The sequence below is a fragment of the Saimiri boliviensis genome, chromosome 11, assembly GCF_048565385.1.
Source record: "Saimiri boliviensis isolate mSaiBol1 chromosome 11, mSaiBol1.pri, whole genome shotgun sequence".
Classification (NCBI taxonomy): Eukaryota; Metazoa; Chordata; class Mammalia; order Primates; family Cebidae; genus Saimiri; species Saimiri boliviensis.
Window position 1 is genome coordinate 18,883,944 of NC_133459.1, and position 24,094 is coordinate 18,908,037.

The window sequence follows — 24,094 nt, forward strand, 5'->3', positions numbered from 1 at the left end:
GGGCTGACAAATCCCTGCACACACAGCAAGTGAGAGCAAGAAGAGAAGCCCGTTATCTACCCCATCTGTTTTTATGTTTACCTTGCCTTGTTCCAAATAAAGTTAAAGGTAGCAGCATCCCACGTTCCCAACTCAGTACTCATCCCCTTCATGAAGCACATGTGCCTCACGGCGGTTGACAGCTTGAAAAGCATCTCCGTAACTATGTGCTCATTAATTGCCAAGCTTTGGAAGTGGACGGGACTGGGGCTGTCAGGCCCATTTCACAGACAAGGTGCCTGAAGGTGGGGTGAGGTCTCCAAGGTCAAGCAGAAGTTCCGCAAGGGCAGGTGGGAATCACTATGGCTTTCCTCCACCCCCATTCCTCTCTCTTGTCTTCACCACAAAGACCTCACTCAATCCTCCGTTCCTTTCAGCATTTGGTGGAGGCACCCCTTCACCTTGAAGTCAACACATGTCCTGGGACTCCATTCCTGCCTGCTTATACTCATCCCCAAAAGCCAAAGGGGCTGGCTCTGAATCAGAGGCCCAGGGCTGTGTTGAAGGGGCCACACCCAGGCAAAGGAACCTAATAAGGCAGGAATGAAGGCTTCCTCCCTACCTCCCCACAAGAAAGCCTGGCAGTACATGGTCTGGGGCAGTAGTCTAGGATGAAGAGCCCACTGAGGCAGTCAAGTTCAAAGCCTTGGCTGGGCTCAGTGGCTCACACCTATAATCCCAGCCCTTTGGGAGGCTGAAGTAGGCAGATCTCTTGAATCTAGGAGTTCGAGACCAGCCTGGGCAATATAGCAAGACCCTCATCTCTACAAAATATCTAAAAATGAATTGGGCATGGTGGGGCACGCTTGTGGTCTCAGCTACTTGGGAGGCTGACGGGGGAGGGCTGTTTGAGCCAGGAAAGTCGAGGCTATAATGAGCCGTGATTGCGCTACTGCACTCCAGCCTAGGCAACAGAGCGAGACGCCATCTCAAAAAAAAAAAAAAAAGTGAAAAACCCTGCTAGGTCATTTCCTAGGTCTGTGATCCTTTCACCTCTCTGTACATAAGATTTTTCATCTGTCAAATGGGCATAAGAATCATCACCACTTGGCGGTTTGTTGTGGGGAAGGAGATCATACATACACGTACATACACATGTCTTGCCGAGTCAGTCCTCTGTAAAGGTGGTTGTTATTATTTGCTATGGGCTCTCTTTGTGGCTTTGAATAAGCTGCCTCTGACTCTACATCATCCAACAGGAAACCTGGAGAAGATCACATCTTTTCAATGGCAAAACCACTTCTCCCACATCTAAAGTAGATAAAACCTGCTTGCAGCAAAGGTGGGGGTCCCAGGGCCTTACGCTAATTTCTCCCCGAAACTTTGCCTGAAACTCCTTCACCAAACTCCAGGACTCTAGAATTAAGAACCACAGGACCCAATGGACCCTTTCAGCACAGACATTCCAGGATCAAAAAGATGTATTTGAAAGCCCAGACTGTGCACCAAGCCCCACACTCAAGCTGGTGGGATAAGAACGGGGAAGGTCAGCCCCCAGCAGAGCCAGCACAGAAGGGAGGCTCAGCACACATCCGTTTCCCCTTGATCTCAACTCCTCCCTAGAATCCAGATGGGGAAACTGAGGCACGGACAGCAGCATCAGACAGTGACTGGCAAGACGTAGAGAAGAATGTGGCTGTGGGACAGCCCAGTCCAGGCCTCTGCGCCTGCCTTCTGAGATCCGTTTCTTCACATGGGCATTGGATGGCAGCCCTAGCCTAGCTCCTGTAGAGATGGGGCGCTAGGAATGCTGAGGTTTCCAGTACCAGCTCAGACCCCAGATGGTCAGCAGGGGAGGCCAGGAAGCAATGCCATGTCAATAGCCAGCTGGTCACCTCCAGAGAGGCTAAGCGGACACCCAGTAGGGAATCACCACTCTGAGCCAGAGGTGTATAAAAACCCAAGGCCCCACCACCCTCTCAGCTCAGTGACTGGAATCTGGATGCAGCCACTTCCTTTCCTTACTCTATTTGAAAGGCAGGGCCTCTGCCCCCAACCCTGCGTCGTGAAAACACACACACACACACACACACACACACACACACACACACACAGTGAGAGAAGAGCATACTGACTGACTGGAGGTGGCTTAGATCCAGAATCAAGGAATGTTAAGAGACAAATTCATTCATTCAGCAAACACTTCTTGAGAACTTTTGTGGCAGACACAAGCCTGCCCCCAGTACAACTCAAACAGTGTTAACTTATTTGTCTATCTAATCACTAGGGCCTTCTTCCGAATAAAACCTTACAAGAAAATTCAATAGATGAAACTTAGATAAAGGGTAAGCCGATGGGGTCACAGGGGTCAGAACCCCACCTTCGGGACCATCTATCCCCCAGCTGGTCCCCAACGGTCTCCAAGGGACACCAAAAGCTCTGCCAGGCTTGGTGCAAAAGCCACTCCTAGAGCTCATTTAACTCCTCACATGACAGCTGGGGAAACTGAGGCCCAGCCAGGGACCAGTAAAACACAGGTTTCCTCACGCCCAGTTTCACATTCCTGCCACCGGGACATGACATGTGTCATGCCTGGAGTGACAAAAGGGAGGGAAGTTCCAGCAATGAGCGATCCGTCACAAAATAAAGAGTCATTTTTTCTGACAACGAAGTTTGGTGTATTTCTTTAAAATAAAGTAACAAGATCATAGGTTCATTTTTAAAAGTTTTCATTGCACCAACAACCTACAGAATGAGAGTCCCATGGGCTCTTCAGGAAAACGTAAAAAAAACAAGAAGAGTTTAGGAGCCCAGCCTCACCAGGGCATGGGAGGGGTAAGGCCACCATGCACCCAGGTGCCCAACCCTGTCCCCTGCCTGTGTGCCTGCCCCCATTCCCATCATTCCACATCAGCAGTGTGTGAGGACCCTGAGGACCGGGTGAGGACCAAGGGAGTTGGGCTGGGCAGGGGACTCTGGGCTTGGAGCTCCAAGGGAGAAATTCTGTCTACAACTCCCAGCCCAGACTGAGTGGATAGGAGGTGCTGGGGCTCCAGGCCCCCTGGAAAACTCTCGCTGCCTGTCAAGCCTGGAGATCGAGGAAAGAAAAGCAGACAGATCTGACACAATCATACTTCTACAACCACAGGAGTGTCCTCAAGACCCTGGGGGCGGGGACGACTTTAGCCCCAGTGGACAGATGGTGAAACTGAGGCTCAGGAGGTTTGGAAACATGGCCTGGCTGCAAAGCCCAGGCTCTGAAAACATCACATGGCCTATCAGGCTTCTCCTGTCCAGGGGTCCCAAGAGGCTAGAGGTGCCCCTAACTAAGCGGCCCCTGACTTCAGCAGAGCAATGAACTGTGCCAAACTGTGATCACTGAAGGCAGCTAAGGAGGAGCTGACCCACCCCAGCTCAGAAGGGGCAGCCACTGCCCTCTGATTCCAGTTCAACATCCTGCCCCCATCATTACTGAGAGCTTGCTATAGCCCAGGGTCACACCAATCCCTGTACCCATGCCTTTACCCCAATAGAAACAGAAGGTGGTTATGACTGTCACCTCTATACCACGAAGGAGGGCTCCGAGGCCAGAAAAGTTCACAGATGAACCCAAAACCACACAGCCAATGGGAGGCAGCAGGTTGGATGCCAGAGGCCAGGCCCAGGGCCAGGAGAGCGGGCAAACCTCTTCTAGTCCCTACAGCTCAGCCTAGCCCCAGAAACAGAGTGTGCACAGATCACAGCCCAAACCTCTCACAGGCCGAAGACCCCTTCGGGAATCGGATGGAAGAGACAATTCTCTTTCCCAGAGGCAGAACATTGGGGCAAACAATTTCCAGGGGATCGCTGAACCCCAAAGCCCCTTCACATGAAAAAGTCAGGGCTGGATCCTCAAGTGGCATTATAGGATCCCCCACCAGTGTTCCGTGACGACAGAAGAGCTTTCTGCTCCTTAAGCTCAGAGGCGCCAGGACCAGCGGGAGAGGCCCCAGATCTGGGTCAGACCTGCGAAGGCTCCGTTCTGAGCAGAGGGATGTGGCCCCTCCTGTGACCCCAGGATCCCATCCAGAAGTCCGGCTGTGCAGGTCTCTGGAGCCTTCAGTTCTCAAGCACTGCATTCAAGCACTTTCCCACTGGATGGATATGAGGTGTCTGACATCCATCACAGCCCCGTAAAGTGGGCAGGACACAGCACGGATACTTTCCCACTGTGTGAAGGGAAGAGTGAGTCCCACATGAGGAAAATGAGCGGCTCAGCTGACGAAAGGGCTACCAGCACTGAGACCAGGCCTCCCAAGAACGAGCACAGCATGCCCGGCTCACTGAATCCCGCGAAAAGTGAGTTAAATGAGAGTGGACCCAAAGACCTGAGTTCAACCCCAGCTCTGCCCCCTGCCACCTGTGCGGTCTTGAGGCAATCACTCCACTCTCTAAGCCAGAATCCCTCTCCGCTATGAAATGAGGGGGACAAAATCAGCCACAAAGGGAGATTGTGGGGTTCAGAAGAGGTGCAGACTGAGGCATGAAGGTGAGAGCAAGGGACAGCTCCAGCAGTGAGTCCATGGCCCAGAGCTCCCTACGGCCTTCAGGGGAAGAGAAAGGGGTCTCTTCTTCCTAGGAAGTGACTTCCTATGTAATCGAGAAAATAGGAGACTACAGAGCCACCAGCACATGGTCACAGAGGCCCTCCCATCCAGCCCTGCCAGGCCCTGGGCTGGGCATGGCAGAGGACAATCTGATCGAAGAGGCAGGAGCTAGGGACAGGTGAAAACAAGACTCGTGGAAATTGGCAGAAACAGAATCCAAGAGAGCAAAAACAACCTCAGAGAGGAAGACAGAGCCCCACACAGAGGAAGAAACTCTTTCATGTGCTCAGAGGCAGGAGACAAACTGGGCAGACAAGAGGCAGAACTTCCAAGTAAAGCAGGGGGCAGAACCCAAGAGGAAGCAGAAGACGGGGAAGTGAGAAGGCAGAGAGAGAAGCCGGAAGCACAGGAGAAAGGACGAGACGGTGAGGAGAGCTGGCCAGGCTGGAGAAGCAGAATTTCTCCATGGGGAAAATCTTCTGGGGAGAAAAATCAAAATCTGTGCCATACCATTTTTTTCCAAGCATCCTTTCCCAGTGTGAAGTCATTTGCATATTTTAAGAACATGCAATGCATTATGCATATCTCGTTTGTTTAAAGAAATTATGGTTAGTGTATTTAAAGATGTGAATGCCTGGGAAATTATAGAGGGGGAAATGTGGGATTTTTTTTTTTGCCCCCCCCCACCCCGGAATTTTCTGGGTTTCTCAAAACTTTCACATCTGCAGCCAGCTCCCTGGTGAGCCGGACGTAGAAAGGAGGACACTGGAGAGAGAATCCCTGCTTCGCCCTTTCTGGGCTACTCCCAGCTGGTCCTGGGATCCGGAGGCCAGCATCCTCCTCCGATTCTGCTCTCTGACTTCCAAGGCCTGTTCCCCACCCCTTGGGGAAGGGAAAATCGCACAGGCCTTTGGAAGCTCAACCTGTTTATCTTCCAAGTCCTCCAGCACTCCTCAACCATAGAGACATAGCGCCACCTGGAGGACATTGTGAAGACTGCATCACTGGGAGGGATCCCACCGTGAATCCTGGGGCTGGGGAAGGAAGGGAATGAGGACATGAAGAAGATGAGCGATTTGTTACAAGCATGCGTGGAGCACAGCCCAATAACTAGGGAACGCAGGAGGCACTTTCAACAGCTCGGGAAGGCCGTGAAGGGGTGGAGGCATGAAATTACGATCATCTGGACATTAACACTGGAATGACCTCATTTGTACGCCTCCCCACCCACCAGGCCTAGGGAACGTTCAGGTTACAGATGCAAGGTGCCTGATCCACTAAGGGCTTAATAAATGTTTGTTGAGTTTGGCTGTACCCCCCGCCCCGGAGAGTCATGGCCCAATGGCGGTAGCAGCAGCAGCACAGTGACCACAAAATGTGGATGTGAGGTCCCTAATGAGGGGCAATGGCTCCAGCGGGGACTAAAGGTTAAGAGCAAGAGATGAGGCCAGGCACGGTGGCTCACCCCTATAATCTCCGCACTTTGGGAGGCCAAGGTGGGGGAATCACCTGAGTTCAAGACCAGCCTGGCCAGCATGACGAAACCCCATCTCTACTAAAAATACAAAAATTAGCCAAGCGAGGTGGTGTGTGCCCTAATCCCAGCTACTCAGAAGGCTGACAGGAGAATCGCTTGAACCTAGGAGGCAGAGATTGCAGTGAGCCAAGATCGCATCACTGCACTAAAAAAAGCAGATGAGAGGCCTCACTCAGACCCGCTCAGTCCCCACTGCCCCACACCAGCAGTGTCACTGGCTCAGCCCCACGTGCTCCAGTCTCAGGCAAGGGAAATGCCAAGTCTCTCGCTGGCATCTGGAAAACAATAAGGCAGCTGCAGGGGAAGTGACTAATGAGCACTTCAGGGAGCAATTCGGGACAGCGCACATGGAAACTGATCTCATTCAAAATTGATCAGTTAACACTATCTAATTAGAGAGAAAATGCGCCGAGCACCCGGCTTTCTGGGAGCACGGTCTGGAGACTGTGGCACCCAGCTAGCCTGCAGAGGAGCCACATCTCATCTCTCAGAACAGACCCAGGACTGTCCTCCCTGGTCCCTGCACCCATGCTGCATCTCATAGACATGCAAAATAGAGCCGAATGGAGGAGAGCTTCTAATCCAGCTTGCTGCTTTCATAGGCAGAATTAAGGCCCAGAGAGGTTAAATCACTTGATCAAGATCACACAGCAATGGAGCAGGACCAGCAAGAAAGCCAGTCTTTGGGGTCTCAGGCAAGACCATTTATCACCATCTGGTGACGCTGCTCTGACTTTCCTGGGTGGAGTTCTCAAAGCTCTGGACAGGTCACTGGACATGGTGTTCCTCCTGTACATCATCCATCCTGGCTCCCAGGTCCTAAAAGTGGGGCTGCCCTCACTCCTTACAATCACCACTTTCATCTATGGTCCAAAAACCAGCTCCTCTAGGCAGTCTTCCAGGATTGTTTCGCCCACACCTACTCTTTCATTCATGCGTTGACTCATTCATTCCGTGTACATTCTGTGGTTAAGAGCTTGGGCTCTGGAGTCAGACCGCCTGGGCTTAAATCCCATCCTCTTGTGTAGTTGGGCAAGGCCCTTGACCGCTCTAAGCCTCAGTTTCCTTTAAGAAAAAGACAAACACATTCCTCCAAACCTTGCAAGTGAGGATTGGAAGAGATCATCATGTCTTGCACTTCTCAGGGTACCGAGCAAATAGTAAGTCCTGATGCGAGTTCTAATTAGTCTGCACTGACAACCGAGAATTTGTGCTTAAGAAGGAAAAGAAATGAGACAGTCCCTGCCCAAGACCTGGAAAATATGGCTAAGAGCAGGAATCAAGATTTGGGACTCTAGGATGGAAGGTCAGAGGAGGCTTCCCGCCGAGGCTGACTTAACCCAGCCAGCCTCGGTGGGAAGGGTCAGGGGAGACTTTCCCTGGAGGAAACACCTAAAGCTGAGTGTTAAAGGGTGAATAGACATCAGGAAGGTGAAGAGAGGAGGCTCAGCATTCCAGAGACAGGAATTCATGTGAGCAAAGACAGACAACAGCACAGCATGGGGTTCTGTTTGTTTTTGTTATTTTGTTGTTGTTGTTGTTGTTGTTGAAGTTGCGGTCTCACTCCATTGCCCAGGCTGGAGTGCAGTGGCATGATCACAGCTCACTGCAGCCTCAATCTCCTGGGCTCAAGCCAGCCTCCCACCTCAGTCTCCTGAGTGGCTGGGACTACAGCTGTGCACCACCATGGCCAGATTTATTTTTTGTAGAGAAAGTGTCCTACTATGTTGTCCAGGCTCATCTCAAACTCTACCTCCTGGCCTCAAGTGATCTCCTGCCTTGGCCTCCCAAAGTGTTGGGATTACAGGTTTGAGCCATTTGGCCAGCATGGCATGTTTAAGGAAACTCAACAGTTCCAAGGTTTTTGGAGTCACAAGTATGAGACTGAGAGGGACGCAAACGAGCATGGGGAGGTGGCAGGGACTGCGTCATGCAGGGCATCTCGTGCCATGGAAGAGCCAAGACATGATGTTGCAGGTGGCAGAGAACCTGGAGGTGAACTTGAAGCAGGGGAGGGATGTGGCGAGGTTGGTGGTTTAAACAGATCATTCCCGACTCCGTGGGATGTGTTTTCTCTGCTTCCCTGCAGCAATGCCACCACCCTTGCTTGGTTGATCTCTAATGGTCATAGAATGTGCTCTAACCAGGCCTGTCACAAAGGCTCAAGTCCCATATTCTGGGAACCACAAATGTTCCCAAGAACAGAGTCACCATACCTGTTGATACGGTTTGGCTCTCATGTGGAATTGTAATCCCCAGTGTCAGAGGTGGGGCCTGCTGGGAGGTGACTGGATCATGGGGACACAGTTCCCATGGACGGGTCAGCAGCATCCCTTCAGCACTGTTCTCATGATCGTGAGTGCGGGAGTTACGCTGAGAGCCGGTTGTTGTGTTTCTCTCCTCACTTCCTCCTGCTCCAGCCATATGAAGTACTGCTCCCCCTTGCCTTCTGCCATGACTTAAAGCTCCCTGAGGCCTCCCCAGAAGTGGAGCAGAAGCTGCTATGCTTCCTGTACAGCCTGCGGAACCGTGACCAGTTAAATCTTTCTTTAGGAATTACCCAGTCTCAGGTATTTCTTTATAGCAGCATGAGAAGGGACTAATACACCTGTCAAACAGGGCTTACTCCTGTTCAATTAGGATCCTTTGAAACAACTCTGAGCCCTTTGCAGGCAGGGACTGTCATTCATCTTTTATCTTCAGGCACAAAATACACATTCACAAATGTTTGTTGGGGAATAAATGCCCACCCACGAGCCAGGCACGGTGGCTCACACCCGTAATCTCAGCACTTTGGGAAACCGAGGCCAGTGGATCACCTGAGGTCAGGCGTTCGAGACCAGCCTGGCCAACATGGTAAAACCCCATCTCGACTGAATACAAAAAATTAGCCAGGCATGGTGGCACATACCTGTAATCCCAGCTACTTGGGAGGCTGAGGCAGAATTGCTTGAACTTGGGAGGTGGAGGTTGCAGTGAGCCGAGATGGCGCCATTGCACTCCAGCCTGGGCAACAAGAGTGAAACGCCATCTCAATGAATGAATGAATGAATCAATGCCCATCCATGATACCAACTTTGAGCATTCCAGAGGCCCTGTGGGACTATCAGCATCCATTCCCCAACTGGGGTTTTCATGGCCTATGATCAGGGTTGCAGAGGGTTCAGAGTGGCCTAGTTTGTCATGTGGTTTGCTTTTTAATTTTCCCACAGGTTGTTGCTTTTTAGATTTTCCATTAGAATTCTGAATGAATTTGGATTCTAAAGACTTCCTTCCAGCCCCCACTCACTAGGATCTGGGGTGTGACCGGTGCTTCCCTGGTGCTTCCCGAGGTGGTGCTCGGCTTGCAAAATGCTGTGTATTGATGCTAATGCTCGTTGTCTCAAAGACGACTTCCCTTTTTAGCCTCCCAGACCTCGTGATAAAAAGCAAAGATCGCAGGCTTTATAGACAGACCGTGGTCGCCTTGAACAAGTCACATAACCTGTAAAAGGGGGGTGTGGCCTCCTCTACTGCTTTGCTGTATTGGAAACAATACCTGCGAAGAGCCTGACATTGCTGGGCTCGTGGTGATGTGTGGATACAGGCAAAATGTAACCCCACTGAGCCCCATTAATTGGAGGTGACAATATTCACTGCATAGGGCCACATGCATGCAAATAAAGTGCCTGGCCTGGACAGTCAAACCACCAACAGCAACTATTCAAGATGATTCCTGCCCAACGCCGGCTGCCTAGGAGTAAAGTGAGCACAGGGCTGATCTAGGGGAGACTCAAAATTCACCATCATCATCCCACAGTAGGTTCAGAACCGACTTCCTGCTTTCACTTTTTCGTCACCCCTCCTGCCAGCCTCGGTTCCACACAATCATTTAGGCCCCAGGCAACCCGCCTGGAGATAAGGCTCTTCAAATAGATGGGAACTGCCAGTGATAGCTGAAGTAGAGCATGGGACAGTCTGAGTCCCCAGCAGACGAGGACCAACCAGGGTCCTCACACCCAGGGGGTCCAGGCACATGCCAGCTTCCTGAGGCAGGAGCTATGTGCCGTTCCTGGGTCTTCCATGACAGGGAGCTCAGTTGGGAAGCTAATGGGGAGGAACACTCGGGATGAAGTTGGAGGCTGCCCAAGACAGAGGTGGGCTGGGGAAAGCAGCCTGCCCGCCCCTTTCTAATCTCTTTGATCACATTTACCCATGAAAGCTACGCCATGGGCTGAACTCAGATAGATTACCATGCAAATCCCCCTGGGCCAGTTCATTCACCTGCTATTACAAGCTAAGTGCCAGAAGGACAACGAAAAGGGGACGGGGACGGGGGACTTCCAAGGTGTGCAGAGTTCACGCCCATCCCATCCAAACCCTTAGCCTCTCACCCGGCCCCACCCTCCAGCACCTTGTGTAAAACCAGGGTCTTCGCACCTCGCTGGAAGGACTCAGTATTGGCAAGTGGCTTCTCACCACAACTTTCGCCTGTTCCTCTAGCGTGGCCGCCAATCCTCCTCTACCGACTTGGGAACACATCTCTTGTGAGTGTTGTTAGCACTGAGGGAATTCGCTGGCCCCACACTGATGAGCAGGAGGATGAGGGCTTTAGAGATGGGGTGGGGTTTTAAATTCAGACCTGTGACTTATGAGCTCTGCGCCCTCAGCCCAGTGAATGGACCCTCCCAGGCCTACTTCCTCACCTGCACAGCAGACCCCGGGGCTCGGCCTGCAGGGGTTTTGTGAGGATGAACCCCCTCTGAAGCGAGTTTGAAACAGCACACGGCACCATAGCTCATGCACAGCAGCTCTGCTAAACGCTCGTTGCCTCGTTGCTGTCCCCCAGCGCCCCACCCCATTCTCCCAGCAGGTAAAATCTCACTGCCCTGGTTTGTAGGATGTCACGAACAACTTCTTAGAAGACTGTCAGCAAGGCCAAGCATGACCCTTGGGTGGGCTGTCCAGATTCCTCCCCAGGGGGCCAGCACCACACCATCTGGGGGAGCCCCAAACCACTACGGCCGAGGAAAAGGACACAGAGGCCTGCAACTCCCCTCCTTTCACTCCATGTGGCAGGGATTCAACCCCATCCTGGGGACGCCTCGGCTTAGCCATTTAACTCTTAACAAAGCAACAGCCTAGCAGTCGTTTGCAACATGTTTAATTTGTGCTGTTCACACTGGACACTGCACTGCACTAGTGCCGGCCCGAGAGCACCCCCTGCACGAAGGAAGAGGAGATGAATATTCAGAGGCAAAAAAACGGCAATAAAGAAGCTGTGTATGTGAACTCTGACTACTCAGAGGCGGCAAAAGGCAGCCCCACTTGTCTTGCACTCAAAGGCTCACCAAGGGCTGGTGAGGGGCCAACGGTGACACGGGGAGGGGCCCGACACCAGGAGAAGCAACATGAGCACACCAAGGATGTTGACGCTGCGACAGGCTGGATGGGGAGCGCTGAAAGGCCATTTGCTCAGGGTACTGGCCAGCTGCTTTTCCTTGTGAAAGCCTTGCAAGGAAGCTGTGAAGCCAGGACACTAGGACAGCGGCATCCACACTGCATTCTTTGGGAGGCGAGGCCTTTGCGCCTCATTCTGCAGGAGAGAAAGCCAGGGGCCATCCCTGAGCTCTCCCAAGTGGTAGGAGTTCAAATCAGGGCCAGTGGCAAAACCAGGAGGGCTGCCTGACCCACTGCCCCTCACGTGATCTCTCTTCAGTCTCTTGCCCAGGGCCCCACACACCTGAGCAGAAGCAGATGTGCCAACTCCACTTTCCTTTATCCTCTCTGCACGTGTGCAGGTGTTTAGCAGGCAGGCAGACAAGGGGAAAAGAGCACAGGTTGACCTGCCCAGCCGGACAATTCTGAAGAAAGACTGTTTCCCAGGGCATGAGCAAAAGGAAGAAAAGCTGCAGCGGTCTTCGGAGGCCGCACCCGAGACATCTGCTGTACTCAGGGCCCAGCCTTTCCTCCCCTCTGACTGAGTCCTCCACCCAGTCCACAACAATCAACGATTCACCAGAAAGAACCAGAAGACACAGGAACAGAAGTGCTGTTGATCACTGGCTTTGGTACTTAAGCGATGACGCATTTTCAGTCACACTCACACAGATCTGGCTCCTGGGAGGAGACGCCACGCCACAGCACCCTCCCAGGGCACGGCTCTGATTCTCAGGCCCCAGGTGGACAGGGTCCCCTCTCGGGTGGGAAAGGCAGCATCTTGCCGTTGGAGGCATGGGTCTGGAGAGTTTCTACCCAATTCCTCCTTCAATCATTCCTGGAGGTGACAGCTACCCCCACCATTGCTCCTGCAAAGGCCTCGAGATAAAAATCCCTGGAAAGGGGGCAGGGGTGCTTCCATGTCAAGCTGTGTGGCTTCCAAACCCTTAGCTGTTGTACAGGGGTATCACCCGGGTGATCGCCTGTCTGCAGATAGGGCACCTCTTGGGCTCTGGCAAGGCACGGTAGCACTCAGTGCAGGAACAGACGTGCCCGCACTCCAGAAAGACGCAGGACTTGAAGCTGCTCAGACACACGACACAGGCGCTCTTGAGACTCTCCCTGTCCTCAGGCTTCGCTCGGCTCAGCAGCTGGGCCTCATGCTCCTGGAACTCCTCCTGCATCTGCTTGAGGCGCAGGCGCTCCTGCCGCTGTAGATACTGCTTCCGGAGGATGAAGAAGAGGGTGGCACACGTGGCAAAGCCAAAAACCAGCGCCAGCACCTTCCAGAGTCTGACGCTCGACTCCTGCCTCTGCAGCAGGCTGTCGAAGTCCTGGCTGCTGAGATAGTACTGCATGCCTTGTTTGGGCGGTTGCAGGCGGACAGAGTTGTTGTCCAGGACCAGTTCGCCAACCCCTGTGAGGGTGGCTCCAACCTTCAGCATCTCCTCGGTCTCCTGGATGCCTTTGGGACGCTCACCACTGATGTAATGGCCAATGACGTCGGTGAAGGACTGAATCGAGGGGTGGAACTTCTCATACACAGTCTCTAGGCCCAGATCCACTGAGTCCAGCGGCTTCAGTACGCGCACAGCCACACCCACGCCGTCCTCGTGGGGCACCAGGTCAAAGGGCACTGTGTTGGTCCTCTGATGAATGATTTTGGAGCAATCGTTCCTAAAAGAAGAAGAGAACTGAAGATAAAGGGTAGCAAACACCAAAGACCCAGGCAGAGCTGGAGATCAGCTAAATGCGGAGGACAGTGTGGAGTCTGAAGTACCCAGAAGAAGACAGTAAGATCACTATCTCCAGGTGCTTCCTAACAAGGAGGCTCCAGTTTTAGGTCCTGGGGCGATTATCATTGGGCAAGAAACACCACCACAGACTGCAGAAACCTTTCATTTCCCTTTCCGCTGTAAAACAAACATGTAAAACAAAACCCAGTAGGACCAGATGAAAAATTGATATTTCATGTGATGGCACAAAAGCATTTCAGGAAATACTGAAATCACTAATTCATAAATCAGTGATTCTCAAGCTTCAGTATGCCTGACAACAGATTCCAGGTCCCCGATCCTGGAAATTCTTGTTGGGTAAGTCTGGAAGGGAGCCCAGAAACCTGCACTTCAACAAGATGCGTAGGTGATTCTGATGAAGGAGGCCCGCAGACAACACACAAGAACATGACCCGCATGAACAGGCTGCTCTTCCACCTGCCTCAGGAGAAGCTGAAGACACGGCAACAGCAGCCAGGACCGCCACATCGGAATGGACCAACTGCGAGGGTTTTGGCCAGTGGAGAAGTGATACATACCAAAGGTGGGTGGTTCGATTCCACACCATCTTGTGCTCCTGAAGTGTCAGCCGCTGAATTACCCCCTTGCAGTTTTCCACAAACTGGCTGTTAAGTGTTTCTTTAACAGACCGCACAGCTCCTAAGTGGACACAAATTCTATTATTTCTGAAGAATTTTTCTGCCCTCTCCTTGCAGGAAATTTAAAATGTATTTTCTGGTCTGGTATAGTAGCTCCCACCTACAATCCCAACACTTTGGGAGGCCAAGACATAAGGATCACTTGGGGCCACGAGTTTGAGACCAGCCTGGTCAACATAGAGAGATTCCATCTTTACAAAAAATTAAAAAGTTAGCAGGGCATGGTGGCATGTGCCTGTAGTCCCAGGTACTTGGGAGGCTGAGGCAGGATAATCACTTGAGCTCAGGAGTTTGAGGCTGCAGCGAGCTATGATCATGCCACTATACTTCATGCCACCATACTACAGCCACCTGGGTGACAGAGTCAAGACTATCTGAGACAGAGTCTCACTCTGTCACCCAGGCTGGAGTGGTGCAATTTTGGCTCACCGCAACCTCCGCCTCCCAAGTTCCTGCGATTCTCCTGCCTCAGCCTCCCAAGTAGCTGGGATTACAGGTATGTGCCACTGTGCCCAGCTGATTTTTATATTTTTAGTAGAGACAGGGTTTCACCATGTTGGCCAGGCTGGTCTCAAACTCCTGAGCTCAAGTGATCGGCCCATGTCAGCCTCCCAAAGTGCTGGGATTACAGGCATGGGCCATCACTCCTGGCCTCAAAAAAAAAATTTAAATTTAAAAATTTTAAAAATTAAATGTTTTCAGTTGACTTTTGCTAATTTATCAAAACAATGACATTCTGATCACCATAAGTCACATTCTAGAAGCACTCTCCTAAGCACTTTGCCTGGATCACATAATTTGTCTTATAACAGCCCCATAAAGGTAAGCATTATTTTCAAGATCATGCAAAAGTGTTCAGAAAGGTTTGGTAATCTTAGAGATCACAAAGCAATAACCCACGTCTTTCTGACCCCAAAGTATGTTCTGGACCATGGACCCAATACCACAAAAGGCACTTAATATTAGCCAAGATTATCTTTATCAATCTTTTGGAAAAAGGAAGTTATTTCCCATTGACCAAAAAGCAAACATACCTTCTATAACAGCATAAGGCACACATTTTCCTGGAGCTTCTGAAAGAATACTCTTTAAATCTTCACCCAAGTGAACTTTTTTAGCTCCCTAAATGAAAAAAAAAAAAAAAATACATAAATAAATTAGCCATTGAACACTGACATGCTCAATCAAACTTAAGAGTAAAAAAATAAAAAGATTATATTTTTTTGTGTGTCAAGAGAATAAGGATATTAGACAGGAAGGTGACTACAAAGAATCAGATTTCAAAGCTGTACGTCAACAGGAATGGAGCCATGCCTCTGCCCTCTTCCATCACTGCAGAATGGGGATGCCACATACATTCCTTTTCCAGTTAGCCAAAACCTATACTTCTTTTCATGTAAGACTTTTTAGTGAAATTAGAAAAGGTACTAGTCAATTTACATACCACAGACTGAACATCATTCAATCTCTTCTTGACAACACACAGCTATGATCAAAGGGTTCAGGTCTAAAGCACCTAATCTATTGCCTAGCACATGGTAGTGGTTTGAGAACTGGTAGGTGTTATTATTAATAGTACCACATCTTTACAAACCAATGCTCTGCATTGTGTATTATTAAAAATACAAGACGGGAGGTTGCCTTTGCTTCAACAGGGCAAGTCTCTGTTGACTGGTGCCAAATGCCATTCTTTTTTTTTTTTTTTTTTTGAGATGGGGTATCATTCTGTTACACAGGCTGGAGTGCAGCAGTGCAATCACGGCTCACTGCAGCCTCAACCTCCCAGGCTCAAGTGATCCTCCTACCTTAGCCCCTCAAATTGCTGAGACCACAGGCATACATCACCACATATGGCGAATTTTTTTATTTTGTAGAGACAGGGCCTCCCAATGTTGCCCAAGCTGGTCTTGAGCTCCTGAGCTCAAAGGATCCTCCTGTCTTGGCCTCCCCACGTGCTGGGATTACAGGTGTGGGCCACTGCACCCAGTCTGTTCTACTTTTTGCCTTGTTCATGGCCAAAATTAAGTGAGCACGGTTCCTTCTGCTGCTGTCTTCCTCTAACAATCCCTAGTTCTCCTCCCAATTCCAACTCAAGAGTGTCCAACCCACTGCACTTGGGAAACCAAGTCTGTTACTGCTGTTTCAAAAATAAAACAAAAGGAATAAAATCAACAATCATTTCCTGAGCACCTGAGTGCCAGGCACTGTGCTGGATGTTAGAGATTCAGGCAAGAATAAAGGACCATCTCTGTTTTCAGGGTATTCCCAGAAACAACTCTTAAGAATGTCAGATTCAGTAACCTCTAAAGAGGTGATGAGATATGAGATGTATATGAAGGTCACTCTGAGTTTAAGCTACTGCTACACAGTAAATGACAGGAATAAAGTCAACCAAAATTTCTTAGCCACTGACACTGAAGATACCACAATAACAGCAATAACAACTAACAATTTACTCAGGTATTATCTATCTCCCTCCACTAAAATGTTAAACCCTAGGAGGGCTTGGACATTGTCTTGTTCACTGCTATCCCCCTATTGCTGATAACTTCGTGACGCACAGCAAGCATTTATCACATTATTTGATGAATACATTAATGAATAAACAAGCATGTAAATATACTATGTACCAGGCAATATGCTAGGCACTTTAAATGCATAAACCACTTAATGCTCACACCATCCCTATACAGTAGACATTATCATCACCGATTACAGATAAGGAAACAGGCTCAGAGAAGTGAAGTGATTTGCCCTGAGTCAGACAGTAAAGTATTCATCACAGGACGGCCAACTAGAATTTTAAAAGGGGAAGAGGAAGAATACAATCAGAAAGATCTGGAGTTGAATCAAGCTCCAATGCATCCACTGTGACTTGGGACAACTTCATTTATCTGAGTCTCAGATTCCAAAACCATAAAGGATGGGGGAAATGCAATTTCACAGGATTTTTATGTGGGTTAAATGAACTTTAAGTTGTGAAAGAATCCAGCCCAGAGGCTGGCACACAGGAGGCATGCAATCAGTATGCATTCTCCTCACTGTGAGAGAGACACAGGATAGGACACAAGCCCCACTCAGAAGTTTTGTCATCTGATCAAAAAATAGAATCTAGGATGGGCATGGTAGCTCAGACCTGTAATCCCAGCACTCTGGGAGTCCAAAGTGGGACGGCTGCTTGAAGCCAACAGTACAAAACCAGCATGGGCAACATGCAAGACCCTATCTCTACAAACAATAAAAACTAGCTGGGCATGGTGGTGAGCACCTGTAGTCCTCGCTACTTAAGTGGCTGAGGCAGGAAGACTGGCTTGGGCCTGGGAGCACGAGGCTGCAGTGAGCTCTGTTCGTGCCACTGCACTCCAGCCTGGGCAACAGAGTAAGACCCTGTCAAAAAAACACCAGCACACAGAAAAAAAGAGAGAAAAGAAATGAAGGACAGGAGGGAAAGACAAAGAGAAAGAAAAGGAAGGAAGGGAGGGAGAAAGAGAGGAAGGAAATAGAAAATAGAATCTAAAATATTAAAGACTCCCAACTCTTTTTCCAGGAAAGGGCTATTTCATCCTCATTTAGAAACTGATTGGCAAAGGTTTTAAGGTCTCACAAAGATGGGGCCTAAAGAGGTCACTGCTTTAAAAAATCCCACTTCCAGCCAACTTGAAGCCAACATGGTTTGGAGTCAGAAAGTGAAGTATCAGTTTTTTTTTTTTTTGAGACGGAGTTTCGCTCTTGTTACCCAGGCTGGAGTGCAATGGCACGATCTCGGCTCACCGCAACCTCCGCCTCCCGGGTTCAGGCAATGCTCCTGTCTCAGCCTCCTGAGTAGCTGGGATTACAGGCATGCGCCACCATGCCCAGCTAATTTTTTGTATTTTTAGTAGAGACGGGGTTTCACCATGTTGATCAGGATGGTCTCGATCTTTTGACCTCGTGATCCACCCGCCTCGGCCTCCCAAAGTGCTGGGATTACAGGCTTGAGCCACCGCGCCCTGCGAAGTATCAGTTTTACAGAGCTAATCACTTCAGGAGTAACTTGATTAATTAGGTGAAACACAGGGCAGCTGGAATCTCACTAGAATGCCACTGCACAGCAAATTCAATTGCCTCATAACTTGATTCTTCCCAGATTCCAAAACTCCCTTCATAGCAGGGATTTCACAAATCGGTGTGTGTGTGTGTGTGTGTGTGTGTGTGATGGAGTTTTGCTCTTATCACCCAGCCTGGCCCACACATTGGGGTGTGTGTGTGTGTGTGTGTGTGTGTGTGATGGAGTTTTGCTCTTATTGCCCAGCCTGGCCCACACATTGGTGTGTGGGGGTGTGTGGGTGTGGGTGTGGGTGTGTGTGTGTGTGTGTGATGTTTTGCTCTTATCACCCAGCCTGGCCCACACATTGGTTTCTAAACCCTTACTGAAAACAATATGATAATGAAGTTAGTCAGGTTTAGGAATCCATCTTTCACAGAAACAACAAATTAAGTTAGGTCTTTAGCTGTTGCCGTGTGAAACTTTGGTCAAAAGGAACCCACAAACACGTACTGACCATCTACCACTTGTCAAGTACTATGTTAGAAGTAGAGGAAAGAAGATGGATAAATACCCTGTCTCTGACCTAAAGAGGCCCATCTCTCTGGACCAGTCAGTCACAATAAAGCAATGTCCATCAGATTAAAATCCTACCCTTGGAATCAAAAAAACCTAAATTTAAGTTTCAAGATGACTAGCTGTATGGCCCTTCCTCCGAAAGGAAAAGCCTTTCCTCTCAATTTCCTCATTTGCAATGTGGTGGTTAACTGTCATTTTATCCACTTCAAAAAATTATTGTGGGCCAGGTACAGTGGCTCACACCTTCGGGAACCCGAGGCAGATGGATCACCTGAGTTCAAGAGTTGGACACCAGCCTGGCCAACATGGCAAAACCTGTCTCTATTAAAAATATAAAAATTAGCCGGGTGTGGTGGCAGGTGCCTGTAATCCCGGATACTTAAGAGGCTGAGGCAGGAGAATCTCTTGAACCTGGGAGGTAGAGGTTGAAGTGAGCTGAGAACGTGCCAGTGCGCTCCAGCTTGGGCAACATAGCAAGCCTCCATCAAGAAAGACAGAAAAGACAAGAAAGAAAGACAAGACAAGAGAGAGAGGAGAGTAGGGAGAGGGAGGGGAGGGGGAGGGGGAGGGGGAGAGGGGGAGAGAGAGGAGAGAGGGGAGAGAGAGAGGAGAAGAGGGAGAGAGAGATGAGAGAGAGAGAGAGAATATCAACATGAAAATGTTGCCTGGCACCCTGCCTCTACTAAAAATACAAAAAAATTAGCTGGGCGCGGTAATCCCAGCTACTTGCGAGGCTGAAGCAGGAGAATCGCTTGAACCTGGAAAATAATGCAAATGTGTTGTGTAAACTGTAAAGCACAGCTCAAAAAAAGAGCGCCATTTAAAAATTAACTAATATAAAAAAGGAAGCGTCTGTAAAGCAAGGAGCGGTGTGGTTCAATAAATGGGTATCTGCACTTGCTGCTTCCTCCGTCTTCCCGCTAGGTATCTGCAAGACCCCTCACCTCCTCCTGGGCTCTGCTCAAATGTCACCTTATTTAAATAGGAGATCCCCCTTTCTCCAGCATTCCATGTCCTCTCTCCCCTACCTTACTCTAAAGCACTGCTCACCATCTGTCACACCGCCTGATTTACATGTTTGCTGTCCAGTCGTACTAAAATGGAATCTCCACGAGGGGAAGAGGGGAGGGACTTTCACCTGTTCTACTCACTGCCTGGAGCATCCCAAGTGTTCAATAAATATTTGCGAGTAAAGTAATGAGGTCAAGATTCATTCTGAGTCATAAGAGGGACTTGGGAGAAAAGGAGCGGAGCCGCCGTTATCCCGAGCCCGAATCCTGCCCCACGCTCCTCTATTTACTGGCTGGATAACACCCTTCAGAGGCTGTCTCCTTTTTTGGACAGTTTCCGACGATGGGGCGGCCAACGTGAATCGTGGGCTCCCAGGACCTGGGACAGAGAGGAGCCGGCTGAGGCCAGGCCGGCTCCAGCACTGACCTTGAGCTCTTGGGAGATCCGGGCCTTCTGCCGGTACACGGAGTACAGGGCGGCGGTGACCACAGAGGTGGTGCCCAGGAGGATGAACTGGCACAGCGAGGGCCGCCCTCCACTATCCATGGCGGCGCCGAGCCTCGGTGGCAGACTGACGCCGAGGATAGGCCTGGTGACCCCCGACTCTCCACCTCCCTTCGCCCAACCGCACCCCCTGGACTGACCTGACCGGAAACTTGAAATCGGTCGCCCAGCGATGACGCAAGAGGCCGGAACCGGAAGCGGAGAAAAGGGGTTGTAGAGGGAACCGGAAGGCGGGGTTGCCGGGGTGACAGTCGGGCTGCTGCAGCCTCCAGTGGGATCATGCTTTCCTCAGCCGGCTGTCGGAGAGGTTTTGGGAAGTTGGGCGACCGCCCACTGCTCCGTGGCCGTCCCCTTCGAAACGCGGCGCACCGGCCGTAACTCTCCCGTCGCCCTAGTCTCCGTCCCTGTTGTTTCCTGGGGTTACTGGGCTGTTCGATGGGTTATTCCATGTCTTCGCCATTAGATTGACAGGAAAGAAAATAATTGTGTATTAAACTCTTACGAGTAGTACATGTTTCAGTTTCAGAGCAAACTCTCAAGACTTGGAATTTATTCTGGCCACTTTACATTTGACAAAACTGAGGCCAGTGGAGGCTAGCGAATGATGTGCTTCAAGTCTAGTGAGTGCTAGAGAGGAATTCACCCAACTCCAAAGCCTTCAACTCTACTCCAAGAGGGCAGATTATATTGCCAGAGTAGCCCCTTAATCTGCCATCACCACGTATAACAACATATTGTTTATTAAATAATAGTTACGGCTACATTGAGTGCCTATTATGTGTCAGGTGCTCGAGTAAAATAGTTCTGCAGGCACCATCCCATCGAACCTTCATAACACAGCTATAATGCAGTTACAGATGAGGAAACCGAGGCTCAGGTAAGTAATTTGCTCAAGGTTTTACAGCCAAAAGCAGATGGGCGTCAAATCCAGGGGCTCCTTATTCAGAGACTGTTCCCTGATCTGTAATCCATCTCCTTTCCAAAATAATTAGAGATAACGCAAATCCTTCTTCTAAACATCAGCATTCACTGAGCTATCTCCTACAGGTTATGCTTTAATTTTTTTGTTTGAGACAGGGTCTCGTTCTGTCACCCAGGTTGGAGTGTAGTGGTGCAATCATAGCTCCCTGCAGCCTACCACCCAGCGATCCACTCACCTCAGCCTCCCGAGTAGTTAGGACTAGAGGTGCACGCCACACCTGGCTAATTTTTTTAAATTTTTTTTAGAGGCAAGGTCTCACTATGTTGCCCATGCTGGTCTGGAACTCCTGGACTCAAGCGATCCTCCCAAATTGCCCTCCCAAAGTGCTGGGATTACAAGTGTTTGAGTCACCACGCTCAGCCTAAATTCTTGTATTTTCATGTTCATATTTATGAGTATTTACATAGGGAGAATTTCTAGAGAGGTAGAATTGCTAGGTTAGTGGGTGTGGGCACCGTTGATCAACATCGTCTAATTTTTCTCCATAATGTACAATTTCACACTTATGAACAACGTGGGAATTTCTATTCTTTTCTTTCCTTTTTTTTTTTTTTTTTTTTTTTTTTTTTTTTTTTTTTTTGAGACAGAATCTCACTTTGTCACCCGGCTGGAGTGCAGTGGTGTGATTTTGGCTCACTGCAACCTCTGTCTCCCAACTTCAAGCAATTCTCATCCCTCCGCCTCCCAAGTGCACCACCATGCCCAGCTAATTTTCGTATTTTTAGTAGAAATGAGGTTTCACCATATTGGCCAGACTATTCTTGAACTCCTAATCTCGAGTGATCTGCCTGTCTTGGCCTCCAAAGTACTGGGATTACAGGCGTGAGCCACTGCGCCCTGCCAGGAATCTCTTTTCACCCACACTTTTGCTAACATAATGAAATATCAAACTTTTTGACAAGTTCTATTAAAGAGTTCAAGTTAGATCTCATTTTAAGGTTGGTTGTGTTTACCAAATTCATGATCATCCCTTGGGTTGAAAATCTTCAAAGGTATCACAGAGTGTTAACAACCTAAGGATTGTTAACAGTCTAAGGATCAATTTGGGTTATCTCTGATTATTTTAGAGATATAATCTCCCTATGCTTATAGAGAGTAATTCTTGTTTGACCCCAATAGTATTTAAGGAATGGAGTTCAAAACTGTCATGGATTACAGGCTGATTTAATAAAGATATTTTACTTTTGTGGAGCAATCTACAGTTTTTAGACACATCTTACCTAGTGGCCTGATTCAATGTATGTAAAATGTGTCTAAAAACTGTAGACATCGCTTTCTCTCCCCATTCCTTTCCCTCCTCTCCTCTCTCTCTCTCCTCCTCCCTCTCTCTCCCTCCTTCCCTCCCTCCCTCCATTCCTCCCCCTCTCCCCTACTCTCCCTCTTTCCCTCTCCCCCATCTCTCTCCCTCTCTTTCCCTCTCTCTCCCTCTCCCCCTCTCTCCATCTCCTCCTCTCTCTCTCCCTCTCCCCCATCTCTCTCCCTCTCTCTTTCCCTCTCTCTTCCTCTCCCCCCCCTCTCCATCTCCTCCTCTCTCCCTCTCTCCCCTTCTCTCAAGAGGCCCTCCCTCTCTCCCTCTTTCCCTCTCCCCCTCTCCTCCTCCCTCTCTCCCCGTCCCTCTCCCCCATCCCTCTCTCTCCCTGCCTCCTTTTCTCTTCCCCTCCCTCCTTCCTTCCCCAAAAAAGAAAAAAAAAAAAAAAACTGTAGACGTCAACCCACCCGACATTGTTTTTAATAACGAAATAGTGAAAGTACCTAAATGTTATCAAGTCATTTAGTTGAATAACTTTAAAATATGTGTGTGTGTGTGCATAGTCAGGTGAAAAAGCAAACTGCAAAACTAAGGAGGAACTCGTTTATTTTTAAAAGGAGATAGAAGAGTATACTGTATATATTGCATGTCTCCAGAAGGAGTCACAAAAAGCTGATAATATTTGTTATTTCCTTAGAAAGGAATGGGGTGGCTAGAGAACAGAGAAGGTGGCTTTTTACTCTGCTGTATCTTTTGAATGTGGATGTACAGCATATTTTTAATTAATAAAAATATTTTGAATTAAAAAAAGCCGGGCACAGTGGCTCACACCTGTAATCGCAGCACTTTGGGAGGCTGAATCAGGTGGATCACCTGAGGTCAGGAGTTTGAGACTAGCCTTGCCAACATGGTGAAACCCCGTCACTACTAAAAATACAAAAAAAAAAAAAAAATAGCCAGTCGTGTTGGTGGGCACCTGTAATCCCAGTTACCTGGGAGCTGAGGCAGGAGAATCAGTTGAACCCAGGAGGTAGAGGTTGCAGTGAGCCGAGATTGTGCCACTGCCCTCCAGCCTGGATGACAGAGGGAAACTCCACCTCAAAAGAAAAAAGAAAAAAAAACACATGCCATTTACTTCACAACCAACAATTACAGAGAGCCACCTGCAGCCAAGGCTCTAGGCTGGGCCTTAGGAGATACACCTTGGATAGCCAACCTCTTCCCTCTGGCTGGTTAGGGCCTTGTGGGGAGGTCAATATGGACAGTTACAGATTGTCCCAAGTCCAATGAAATTAGGACAACCGAAGTGCCACCAGCTGCCTGCAGTGGGGAGATGCTATTTATTTCCACTAGGGAAGGAATTTGAGTTCTCTTAACAGAACGGAGGGTGGAGTGGCTGGGATGGGAGTAGGAAAGCCTTTCATGAAGAGGGAAAAAATAGCAAAGGTACAAAGCTACCAAGAGTTGGCCCAGTATAGCTAGAGCCCAGGATGTGTAACAGAGAGCAGGGAGCAAGTGATTGAAAAGGAGGGTTGAGCCCAGATCCTGCAGGTCCCTAAATGCCAAACCAGAACTGTAAACTGCATCATTTTGAGGACAGTATCCAGTAAAGGTTTTTGAGGCTCAGCAAGGGCACAATCTAACCTGTTTTTAAAATGCATGTATATATATATTTTATATATATATATATATATATATATATATATATAATTAAAATTCTTGTATTCGGCCAGGCGCGGTGGCTCACGCCTGTAATCCCAGCACTTTGGGAGGCCGAGGCAGGCAGATCAC

At 49.3% G+C, this 24,094-nt stretch overlaps 1 protein-coding gene across 1 annotated transcript; it reads right to left on the reverse strand.

The window, feature by feature from the left end:
* Window positions 1-2,695: 2,695 nt before the first annotated feature.
* MUL1 (mitochondrial E3 ubiquitin protein ligase 1) lies at window positions 2,696-20,246 on the reverse strand. Its single transcript, XM_003934915.3, has 4 exons — window positions 19,995-20,246; window positions 14,989-15,076; window positions 13,835-13,955; window positions 2,696-13,197 (listed from the first exon to the last, which is right to left on the reverse strand). Exons 1-4 carry the CDS (start codon window positions 20,112-20,114, stop codon window positions 12,468-12,470), a joined length of 1,059 nt encoding a protein of 352 aa, XP_003934964.1. The 5' UTR covers window positions 20,115-20,246; the 3' UTR covers window positions 2,696-12,467.
* Window positions 20,247-24,094: the final 3,848 nt, after the last annotated feature.

Bases quoted from the DNA above. Each gene is read 5' to 3' on its own strand.
- MUL1 (XM_003934915.3), bottom strand. From the start codon at position 20,114: ATGGATAGTGGAGGGCGGCCCTCGCTGTGCCAGTTCATCCTCCTGGGC. The intron at 15,077-19,994 runs GTCAGTGCTGGA...TTTTTCATTTAG, and splicing joins GGATCTCCCAAGAGCTCAAG to GGAGCTAAAAAAGTTCACTT. The intron at 13,956-14,988 runs GTATGTTTGCTT...GTGTCCACTTAG, and splicing joins GCCTTATGCTGTTATAGAAG to GAGCTGTGCGGTCTGTTAAA.